The sequence below is a fragment of the Camelina sativa genome, chromosome 2 (genome assembly GCF_030686135.1).
Source record: "Camelina sativa cultivar CO46 ecotype springtype chromosome 2, ASM3068613v1".
NCBI classification, from domain to species: domain Eukaryota; kingdom Viridiplantae; phylum Streptophyta; class Magnoliopsida; order Brassicales; family Brassicaceae; genus Camelina; species Camelina sativa.
Window position 1 is genome coordinate 3410996 of NC_141881.1, and position 12236 is coordinate 3423231.

Sequence of the window (12236 nt, forward strand, 5' to 3'; positions counted from 1 at the left end):
AAATGACCAGTTTGAATATTTAAAGACCAAAATTTTTAGTCTAAATGTTGGCAACTTGGCAGTTGGCACTAGCCTGGAAGAACAATGACCTTCATAAACAAAATAAAAGTAAAACACTTAGTGGACTCTATCTGACCGGCCCGTCTATTAGCTCTATAGTTACGGCCCATTGTACTAAGGCCCATTCGACCATGTCTTTAGTTATGTCGGTTTGTACTTAGTCTCTTATGGGACTCTATATATATGTTGTAACCTCGAGTTTGATCATTAATAAGACAAGAGATTTCGTTCCCTAAATCCTCTAATTTAACACGTTATCAGCACGATAGTCTCAAAACCCTAAAACCCTAAGGCAGCCGCCGATTCTCTCTTCTTCCCTAAAACCCTAAACCGCCTTCTTCTTCTTCTTCGAGATTCATCTTCTTTGTCTCGAAGATCTCTTACTGATCCACGAGCATCCTTAGCTCGTGATCAAGTTCTTAACAAAACCTGATCGAGGTTCGCTGGTTCGCGGTTTCGGGGGTGAGTTCGTAAGGAGCTGATCGAGAGAAGCTGTTCGCCGGAAGCAGTTCATGAGCAAGGAAGAGAGGAATTACCAAGGTCTTTAGCTCCCGGTCCATACCAGTCAGAATCCAAATCGGTGAAGGTAAACAAAGATCTAAACATCCTTAAAACCCTATAACTCGAATTTGGACTTAAAGCTAAAGAACCCTAAAACATCCAAGTACACAATCTAACAAAGTTTAAATTCCCTAAAACCCTAAGACTTAAAATCGGATTGCTTAGGTTGTTAGATTATTTGTTAAATTGCACAAAATAATATCAAGCTTGAAAATTGTTGATTGAATTGCTTGATTGTTGCATAAAAACCTAGAACTGATTTAGATTCATAAGGATCAAATTAAAACAAATTGTTCTAGGAAATTAAAACTTGGATCATTCATGCATCATATAGAAATCAGATCAAGTAGAATTAATTAAAGACTTGTTCTAGTAAAATCGGTTGCATGATTAAATTCTTAGGAATTCTTAGACAAAGCTTGAACATAGATTTCCTGGATAATTTTCGGCCATGGAACCTCAAAATTTCGAGCATGAACATGTCTAGAATCAATTAGGATAATTTTCAAAACCTTAAGTCATTATCCTAAAATTTAAGTAAAATTTACTTTAATATTCTAAGAGTATATCCGATTAAAATAAAAAATTTTGTTAAGATTCTATAAATTAAAACATGAGATCGGAAATTAAAATATTGGTTAGGATAAGTTCCTAATTAATTATGGTAATTATCTAAAACTCTTAAGAAAATAATTACTAAATCCTAGACTGAATAGGAAAACATAGAAAAGGAAATCCTATCTAGAAATAAGGAAAACTTTGCATGCTAGTATCTATCTAGGATTTGTTGTCTTGCATGCATATTAAAGCCACAAAATTGAGTATAATAAAGGCATGTTTCGGTCTCAAATACCGCATGACCTAAGTTCGAAATTATGAATAAAGGCAAGGCATGTTTCGGTCTCAAATACCGCATGACCTAGAACTAAAACAATTCCATGGTTCGGTCTCAAATACCGCATGGCATGATCCAAATTAATTACATGGTTCGGTCTTAAAAACCGCATGATATAATCGGGTGCATGTTCTGTATTAACCTAAAAATCAAAGGACCTATGTGAGTGTATTAAGAATGATGATCATTGCACTAAGAAAATATATATAAGGTGATTATGCATATGCACACCTTGTTGAGAGTCTCAAGAATCAGTACCTCACCATAGAAAATCCTATTGACCTTTGGACAGAGTTGAAAAACAAATATGGACACCAACAGATGGTGCTCCTACCAAAGGCTCAATTCGATTAGAAAGACCTAAGGATCCAGGACTTCAAATCCTTGGATGAGTATAACTCAGAGCTTTTAAGATTGTCTCTATCCTAAGGTTGTATGGTACTGAGATTACTAAGAAGGATTTGCTAGAGAAGATATTCTCTGCTTATCACACTAAGGGGTTTAAGACCCATGCAGATCTCATATCTTGTTGGCTGCTTGCTGAGCAAATCAATGAGCAATTATAAATGGTAAGTGCAATGAAACTCACAAGGTTGACATTACAAAGAAAATCCTCAAGAGCCTAAAAGAGTCTAATGAGACCAACTATGTCCACAGAGAAAGACACTACGGCCGTGGCCGTGGTGGTAGAGGACGTGGTGGTCGAGTAGGCCAGGCTAGACGAGGAGGCCGCGGACATGTTGGTCCAGGTCGTGGGACTTACCAAGGAAATAATTATGGTCAAGGCCATAGAAACCAATTAGGCTTCGACCTTGGTTGGTGTAGAGGCCGCAGGTTATCTAAACCCGCAACATAAGACCAAGTCCACTTGTAATAATAATTATGGTATAGAAAACCATTAGATAAAGACATGCAGAACTCCTAAAGCACCTTGTTGATCTCTACTAAGAGAATTTGAAATAAAGAAAATAAATCCAGAAATCTAACCTGGTTCATCTCGATGGTGAAGGAAATTTCAACCATGAGAATGATGACTAAATTGGATTATGAGATTTGTAATTGCCTAAAGAAAAATATTTAAACTCATGTGGTGTATTAACTTAGTTTCTATGCTTTGAATTTGATTGAATTACTATTTCCTTCATTATATATTTGCAAGTTTAAAACATAAAATTATTGTCCTATTTATAGAAATGGTCAAGGACATATAATAATAGGTGCCAATGTTAGTACAATTGCGGGTATAGCAATTTTATTGAAGGCTACGGCCAGGCTCACATTCTGTTGCCTCACGGCACACACATTGAGTTATGTGATGCTTTATACTCACCCAGCTCTAAGAGAAGCTTATTGAGCTTTAAAGATATAAGATCAAATGGTTATCATATTGAAACCAAGGGTGAAGGATCTAAAGAGTTCCTCTACATTACAGAAAATGTGAAAGGACAAAAGAAGATCCTAGAGACTATACCTGCACTAGCCTCTGGTTTATACCATGCTAAGATTAACATGATAGAAGCTAACTTGGCAAAGCAAAGAAAGAAAATGTTCAACGAATAATTCACTTTATGTCATGACCGGCTTGGCCAGCCGGGTTCGAACATGATGCGTAAACTAATTAAGAGTTCGAAAGGGCACATCCTCAAAGAAAGAAAAGTTTTCCCTAAAATCTCACTTGTGTAGCATGTGCACAAGGGAAACTTATTATAAGACCATCACAAGTAAAAGTCAGCAAAGAAATTTTCTGGAAAGGATACAAGGTGACATATGTGGACCAATACACCCACCATGTGGGACATTTTGATATTTCATGCTGATGATAGATACATCATTCAGATGGTTCCACGTATGCTTGTTATCCACAAGAAACCTAGCATTTGCTAGGCTATTAGCTCAAATCATAAGATTAAGAGCACATTAAGACTTTACATCCCAAGCGTTTAATGATTTCTGTATGTCCATGGGGGTGAGTGTGGAACATCCTGTGGAACATGTTCATACACAAAACGGATTAGCTAATTAGCTGAATCCTTCATTAAACAAATACAATTAATAGCTCGACCATTGTTAATGCGTGAGAAGCTCTCTGTGTCGGCTTGGGGACACACGGTCAGAACTTATACGCATCAGGCCATCTAGTGAGAATAGATATTCCCAACGGGTCATTAGCCAGACATATCCCATCTAAAACAATATTCGGGTGTGCCGTTTATGTTGCATCCATTAAGATGGGATCTCAAAGAAGAATGGGAATATACGTTGGATATGAGTCTCCCACCATTATAAAGTATCTTGAGCCAACCACATGTGATTTATTTGTGGCCAGATACGCGGACTGTAAGTTTACAGAATCCGAATTCCCTATGTTAGGTGGAGAGAGACTAGCAAGCTGGTCAAAGAATTAATATGGAATCAAACATCCTTAATTTGGCAAGATCCTCAGGACTCTAGCATGTGATGTAGAGGTCCAAAGAAAGCTAGCTAATAAATTGCCAGATTCCATTTGACCCAAAGAGAGTAATAAAATCGTACATACCAGCTTGCAATGCACCAGTACGTATTGATGTTCACAAGGAACACAATAATCAAGTTGCTACAGAAAGGTTCCAAAGATAAGATTCCTCGGAAAAGTAAAAAGAGGTGCATATCAGACCGAGGCTAAGGGAATTATAGTAAAGCCAGACGTTGTCACAGAAACTCCTACGGCACCAAATGAGGCTCAGGACGCTGAACCTCAAGAGCCTGAAGGAGTTGACAACAATGAGATCTCAATAAACTATATCATGTCTGGAATATAATGGAACCACAAAGATGTCGACATTAAAAGAAATATTATACAAGGTAGCACTTGAGACAAATGAGGATCTAAAGTCCACGTCTATATTAGAGTGCACTCAAAGCAAAGAAGCTATTGACGTAGAGCTTAACTCTTACAAGAAGAGTAGTGTGTTTGGTCCGACCTTAAGGATAACACCTGAAATTAAAGCCAGTTGGACAAAAGTGGGTCTTTGTGAGAAAGAGAAATGAAATGTGAGATACAAAGCACGGCTTGTAGCACAAGGATTCTCTCAAAGACCTGGCAAAGATTATGAGGAGACATGCTCCCCTGTGATGGATGCAATGACTTTTAGATATCTAATAAGTCTGGCTGTAATTTGTGGTTAATGGATGTTGTAACCACATACTTATATAGTCCACTGGATAATAAAATGAGATTACCAGAGGGTATAGAACTCAAAGATAAGAGTAGTTCTCGACAACAATACTGCATTAGGCTAGACAAATCCCTTACTGGACTGAAACAAAATGGGTGTATATGGTACAATAGATTCAGTAAGTACCAAGTCAAAGAGGGCTATAAAATGACCCCATCAGTCCATGTATTTATAAAGAAAGTTTGCAAACAAAGGATTTGTAATCATAGCAGTATATGAGGATAATTTGAATATCCTAAGAACCTCTGGGAAATCGCCCAAACAGTAGAATATCTCAAGAGAGAATTCTAAATGAAAGACCTAGGCAAGACAAAATTCTGTTTGGGGTTACAACTTGAGTACATAAAATCCTTGTGCATCAAATGGCATATACAGAAAAGGTACTCAAGAGATTTAATATGGAGCAAGCTCACTCATTGACTAGCCCAATGATTGTGAGAAGTGTAGAAGTGGATAAAAGATCCATTTGCTCCTAAGAAGGACAATAAAGAAGTTATTGGTCCTAATATGCCATACCTCAGTGCTATAGGAGGGTTAATGTTCTTGGCTAGCCACACTAGACCAGAGATAAGTTTTGCCGTGAACCTCCTAGCAAGAATCAGTTCTTGACTAACCCAAAGGCACTAGAGTGAAATTAAGTATTAATTACGTTGCCTACAAGGAACATTTAAATTTGGGTTTATATTATACTAACTATAACAAAGATGTTTTAGTTGGTTTTGTTAATGCAGGTTATAGCAAAGAAATTTTAGTGTGTTTGGTCAATATTGATGATAAGGAGCCAATAGCACTATATGAAGACAATACAACCTGCATCGCACAACTCAAGGAAGGTTACATCAAGGGAGATCGGACAAAGCACATCTTGCCGAAGTTCTTCTACAAAAGGCCGGAGAAGTTCAAGTGGTGCAAGTTCAGTCATGCGACAACTCAGCCGATCTCTTCACCAAGGCATTACCGACAACAACATTCAAGAAGCTCACGCACCAGATTGGAATACGGAGACTCAAGGACTTAGAGTGATGTTTGGAACAGGGGGAGCAATGTGTGCTGTACTCTTTTTCCTTCACCAAGGTTTTGTCCCAATGGGTTTTCCTGGTAAGGTTTTAATGAGGCAGCATCCCCTAAGCACATTGCAGCGATCCCATCCAAGCATAGGCACGGTCATCTCGTCCAAGGGGGAGTGTTGTAAAACACTTAGTGGACTCTATCTGACCGGCCCGTCTATTAGCTCTATAATTACGGCCCATTATACTAAGGCCCATTCGGCCATGTCCTTAGTTATGTCGGTTTGTACTTAGTCTCTTATGAGACTCTATATATATGTTGTAACCTCGAGTTTGATCATTAATAAGACAAGAGATTTCGTTCCCTAAATCCTCTAATTTATAACAAATCAGAACTTTTCAAAACCCATTTACATTTTTGACAAAATTTGAGGTTCTCTTCTCAAAAGATCATAATCTACAAACTCAGATTAAATGGGTTGCTCCATCAGTAAAGACCCTAAACCATCGAAGAAGACCATACTCGAGAAACCATTCGTGGACATCAGAAAGCTTTACATCCTCGAGGAGCAATTGGGTAAAGGCCTATTCGGTATAACCAGAAGATGCATAGAGAAATCAACAGGTACGACTTACGCCTGCAAAACCATACTCAAGACGAATCTAAAGAAGGAAGAAGACGAACAAGCCGTGAAGAGAGAGATTCGTATCATGAAGCATTTGTCTGGTCAACCAAACATCGTCGAGTTCAAATGCGCTTACGAGGATAAAGAGTCGGTACATATCGTTATGGAGTTTTGTGGCGGTGGTGAGTTGTTCAAAAAGATCGAAGCTTTGTCCGATGCGGGCAAGTGTCACTCTGAGAAAGATGCTGTTGAGATGATTAGGCCTATTGTGAATGTTGTAAAGGTTTGCCATTTCATGGGTGTGATGCATCGTGATCTAAAGCCTGAGAATTTCTTGCTCTCTAGTAATGATAAGAATGCTGTGCTCAAAGCTATTGACTTTGGGTGTTCTGTTTTTATCGAAGAAGGTAAGCTCCGAGATTCCTTTCTTTGAGTGTGTTAGTTTGGTAGGTTTTGGATCCGACTATGTTAGTTTGCATTAGTAATTTGCGAAATTTGGTGACTTTTGTTCCTTTGTACAGAGATTGGGACTCACAAACTTTGTTTTGAGGTTGATCTTTGTTATAATCATCTTAGGAGTTTGCTAGATTTGGATTTGGTATGTAAATGTTTTGAATCTATAATCTTTAGTATCATAATCTGCGTTTGGTTGCTCCAGTCATGAGAAAATTTGGTTACTTTTGTTTTAATGCATAGAGAGATTCGGATTTGGTTACTCTTGAGCAGATTGTTTTCAGGGTATGCCATATTAGTTACTTTGGTTCTTATTTTTCTCATATGGTTTGACTCAATGCATTGTTCTGAAACCAACCAAAACAGGAGAAGTATACCGGAAGCGTGTCGGGAGTGCTTACTACGTAGCTCCTGAAGTATTACAGGGAAATTACGGGAAAGAAGCAGACGTTTGGAGTGCAGGGATTATTTTGTACATCCTGCTCTGTGGCAAACCTCCCTATGAGGCCGGTAAGAACTTAAAGCTACTGGATTTGTTTCTTCTTGGTGTTTGATCTGTAGTTTATAGGTTTTATGTTGTGTAGAAACTGAGGAAGAGCTGCTCAAAGAGGTATTGAAAGACGCAATTGATTATGAGAGCAAACCATGGCCTTTGATATCTGTGAAGGCAAAACATCTTGTCAAAAAGATGCTTACTAAAAACCCCAAGGAACGGTTCTCTGCTGCAGATGTTCTTGGTAAGTTCCTTTATTTCTCTTTTCTAGATAGTTCTAGAGCCAATACAGATGTTCTGTCTGTTTGTGATTCTAAAGAACTCAAATTAGATGGGGCCATCATTGTTAGTGTTTGGTGGGTGGGATTTAGGTGAGTTCCAAAAGAAGTTTCAAGAATCTAGAATTATGTTCAATATGTTTGTGGAGATCTTGTTTCCTCAATAAAAATTCCACTGTTTAGGAGTTAAAAGAATCTTGAAGTCTTGTTTGTGTTCTGTCTGTAATGCTTTACTACAATCCTTGTTTGTTGTTTATAGAACATCCATGGCTGCAAGATGGAGAAGCTTCAGATAAGCCTATTGATGGAGTTGTTTTATCCCGTTTGAAGGAGTTTCGACGTATGAACAAGTTTAAGAAGGTGGCTCTAAAGGTAAAGAGTGTCCCGGTTCTTTCTAATTTATCTTTTCTAGTCACTGGACACATGTCATATCCTTGCAAATGATCTTTCTTTGTGTATGAAGCATCGGTGATGATGTATACGTCTGATTTGCAGGTTAGTGCAGCAAATCTATCAGAAGAGGAAATCAAAGGTCTTAAGACACTGTTCACCAACATTGATACCGACAAAAGTGGCACAATTACACTTCAAGAACTCAAAACAGGCCTGACCAGACTTGGATCTAAACTCACTAAAACCGAAGTGGAGGAACTCATGGAAGCCGTGAGTTATCATCACATCTTTTAACTTGCCATTTTCTGATCACTTGTCAAATCCAAAATCTTGAATAACAGAGAAATATATGTCAGGCTGATGTGGATGGTAATGGAACAATTGACATAGACGAGTTTATCTCTGCGACGATGCATAGATATAAACTGGATAGAGATGATCATTTGTACAAAATATTCCAACACTTTGACAAAGACAACGACGGGTAAGTTTCTTTCCACTTTTGCTTATCAGATGCCAATAGAAACAATGAGATAAAAGTTTAAACTAAAAATGTGAAATGGTTTGTCTTATACAAAAGGCACTTAACAAAGGAAGAGTTGGAGATGGCTATGAAGGAGTATGGTGTAAAAGATGAACAAGGTAGTATCAAAGAAATCATAACCGAATTCGATACTGATAATGTAAGTGTTTCCAATCCAATCCAATACATAAAACATAAAACATTAGACCTGTTTTTTGTTTTTTGAAACCTTGTTTTTATTTTACAGGATGGAAAAATAAACTTTGATGAGTTCCGCACAATGATGAGAAGTGACAGCTGCCTGCGGGCATAAGGGGAACTTCTTCCAATCAATTGAATCATATCGGAGAAAACCAAAGTGAGAGAGTTAGTTTGAGCTGTAAAATCCCTATCAAGGACTCATTTAATTCTTTTGGTATTTGTGTTAATTGTGTTCATTATAAAGTGTGATAACTTTGTCAATATGATTCTATAAATACTAGGTTTATCTCAAAGATTTGGTGTGCTGAGAATTAAGAGATAGATTACATACCCGACAGAGCCTTGGCTTTTAAACTCAAAGTTGGGTTGTAACTTGTAACTAAACAGAATAAGTACAATTGCGTGATATGAAACTTTTTTGTTTTTGTGATCTCTATGTCTGCAAGCCTATATTAATCAATGAGTGCGACTGTGTGACACAACTAGTATACTGAAAAGTATATTCATGTCCTAGTCAATTATGGCGTCTAGCCTATAACTATAATTACCAAAAATACCCTTCAGAAAAAAAGAAAAAAAAAAGAATTAAAAAAGCTTGAAACTTATGTTCGAAGTTCCGACAATGAACCGTCAAAAAACTTGCCGCGTCTCCATTTACAACAACAAATATTTAGTCCTACTCTCATTTGTCAACGTTTAGGAAAAAATTTACATTAATTAACCTTAATATTACTGTATAGAGAATAGAGTGAGCACATTGGATATTTGGATTCATATCTTTAAATTTAGTAATGTATAATACATAATTTAAAGCTTTTGAAATCTAAATTTCTAATCAGTTAGTCATCTCAAATGTGAGAAAATTAAGCTGCAAACTTCCAAAAAAACACAATTTTTACTGATACAACCAAAAGAAAACAAATTAACAAAAAAATAAAATTGAAGAGAAATACACACGTGTCACACGTCTCATTTCCGAGAAACTTCAAATATTAATTAACTTTAGTTGTTTTTAAAATGTTACATATATGAATTTTGCATCTCTTTCAAAAAAAAAAAAAAAAAAAACAGAGAGATAGAAGAGAGGAAACAAAAAGAACACACAGAAAAAAAGAAAAAAAGAAAACCTTAACTTAAACCCTGTTTCTGTGTAATAATGTTGAAAGATCTTGTTGGGTATAGATTTTCTCCGACGGGTGAAGAATTGATAAACCATTATCTGAAGAACAAGATTCTTGGTAAAACTTGGCTCGTTGATGAAGCTATTAGCGAGATCAACATCTGTAGCTACGAACCATTTTACTTGCCTTGTAAGTATTTCTCACTTCTTAATCATCATCTTTTTCTCTCTCTCTCACTCTCACTCTCACTCTCACTCTCTCTTTATCATCATCGATCATTTCTCTAATTCTTGATTTTGTCTTGTTGTTGTTAGCGTTAGCGAAGATTCAATCGGACGATCTTGTTTGGTACTTCTTCTCTCCAAAAGAGTACACTTCTTCTAAGAAGAAGGTGACGAAGAGGACTACTGGTTCTGGTTATTGGAAAGCTACTGGTGTTGATCGTAAAATCAAAGATAAGAGAGGGAACCGTGGCGAGATTGGGATTAAGAAGACGCTTGTCTATTATGAAGGTAGGGTTCCTAATGGTGTTTGGACTCCTTGGGTTATGCACGAGTATCACATCACTTGTTTGCCTCAAGATCAGGTAACAAGTCTCACTGTTTCTTGAATTATTCTTATGTTTCTGATACTCTAATTCTTGATCTTCTTGAAGTAAATGAAATTTGGGTTTGATTCATCTATCTGATGCCATCTTTAAGTTAAGGTTTGAGTGTTATAAAAGCTGTGGCCTAATTTTTTTAGTCTTGTTGTTGTTGAAATGGTTTTGGGGGTTTTAACTCATCTTTTTCACTGATCTAGTAGTCTGTGTTAACCCTGTGATACCACCTCTAGCCCAACTTGTGGTTCTGTGTTGTGTAAAGATTCTAACTCTGTTGTTGTCAGAGTGTTTTGCTTCTGGCAAAACTTGTGGTTGAGATGTTCAGACTCATGTGTGTTTTGATTTGTTGTTTTGCTGGCAACAACAAACTAATGTGTGTGTAACTTTGGAGTTTGTTTCAGAGGAACTATGTTATCTGCCAAGTGATGTATAAGGGTGAAGATGGGGACATCCCATTTGGTGGTAACTATTCGAGTGAGCCAAGTCAATCTATAGTCTCTGATTCGAATTCTGTCAGAGCGGCAGTTAACAGAGCGCCCAAGGTGAGTCCAGTTTCTGAATCATGTTTCCTCATTCATGCGTCTCAACTTGTTTTTTTTTTGTTAACTCGCACCTTCTTTTGCAAGTTCAGTTTGAGCAGCCAGGTCAAGAAAATATCTTTGGTATGTCTGAGGATGATCTGAAAAGCCCAATGAATGAACGAGAAGATCTCTCTTTGTGGGATGTATTGCATCCAGACATGTTATTCAGTGACAACAACAGTCCTACTTTGCAGCCACAAACTCCACATTTAGCCCCAAATGATGATGAGTTTCTCGGTGGATTAATACATATTAACCGAGAGCAGGTTGAGTATTTGTTTGCCAATGAAGAATTCATATCCACACCAACTACATATATGCAAGAGAACCGCAGTGATCACAGGCCAAAGAAACCTTTGTCAGGGATCATTCTTGACTATAGCTGTGACACTGACAGTGATGCTGAATCGATATCTGCAACGGTACATCACTTGTCTTCATTATCAATGCCTTAATGGATTAATAATCTGTAGTCTCATGTTTTCATTCTAATATGACAGAGTTACCAAGGAACATCAAGTCCAGGTGGTGAAAGCGTTGGTAGCTCCAATAGTCACTCTCAAACAGGCTTAGATGAGATGATATCGTTGAACAAAGATCTACAAACTTCTCATGAACCTTCCATCAGTAGAAAGACCCGACAATCTCAACTAAAACAAGAGGTCTTGAGTTGTTGTTATGTTGATTTTGCGGCTACTTGGATCTTATGATCTCAAAACATATGTTGAATTTACATGATAATGACTATTGTAATTTTCCTTTACAGATGAAACTAGAAACGTCAAGAGCCTCTGGTGCGTCCATAGATAAGAAGTCATATATGGCAAAGACAGAGAAGAATGGCTGGTTGGTTTATTACAGAGGAAGCAGTGGAGAGAAACCGGAAGACTCCACGGTATATCTATCTCGTGAGGATGATCATAGGCTTCATTCTCTTGCTCGCTCTCATTGGCAACATCATATCGGTACTAACAGTCAAATCAGATTGATGAAAACACTCGTTTTAATATTTAATTCTGTTTTCTTCTGAAAGTTTGATATATGAATGTGTGTGTATATATGAACGAGAGGTATGTCTTGTGCCTATAGTTAAATGAAATTTAGCGTATGAAAATTATAACATTCACCAGTAGATTGGGTTTGAATAAGTTTCTCAACGATTTTGGTGTGTTGAGAATTAAGAGAATGATCATCTGATGCTACTACTAAACAAACACTAACTTCAACT

General features: G+C 37.2%; 1 protein-coding gene and 1 pseudogene across 3 annotated transcripts; both read left to right on the top strand.

Moving 5' to 3' along the window:
* The first annotated feature begins 70 nt into the window (after nt 1–70).
* On the top strand, nt 71–9135 carry LOC104716685 (calcium-dependent protein kinase 31). 2 transcript variants are annotated; one of them, XM_087480016.1, is made up of 9 exons: nt 71–108; nt 6132–6771; nt 7184–7327; nt 7402–7554; nt 7848–7960; nt 8084–8251; nt 8338–8465; nt 8562–8664; nt 8752–9135. In XM_087480016.1, exons 2-9 carry the CDS (start codon nt 6213–6215, stop codon nt 8815–8817), a joined length of 1434 nt encoding a protein of 477 aa, XP_087336142.1. In that variant the 5' UTR covers nt 71–108; nt 6132–6212; the 3' UTR covers nt 8818–9135. The 2 variants fall into 2 exon arrangements, with proteins under 2 accessions (XP_087336142.1, XP_010432408.1); XM_010434106.3 differs by lacking the exon at nt 71–108 and having other exon boundaries at nt 6081–6771.
* A 592-nt stretch (nt 9136–9727) lies between these two features.
* LOC104716735 (NAC domain-containing protein 69-like) lies at nt 9728–12130 on the top strand (annotated as a pseudogene). The gene is made up of 6 exons (XR_015577005.1): nt 9728–10015; nt 10141–10412; nt 10829–10969; nt 11059–11430; nt 11509–11670; nt 11775–12130. The product of XR_015577005.1 is annotated as an NAC domain-containing protein 69-like (transcript).
* Nucleotides 12131–12236: the final 106 nt, after the last annotated feature.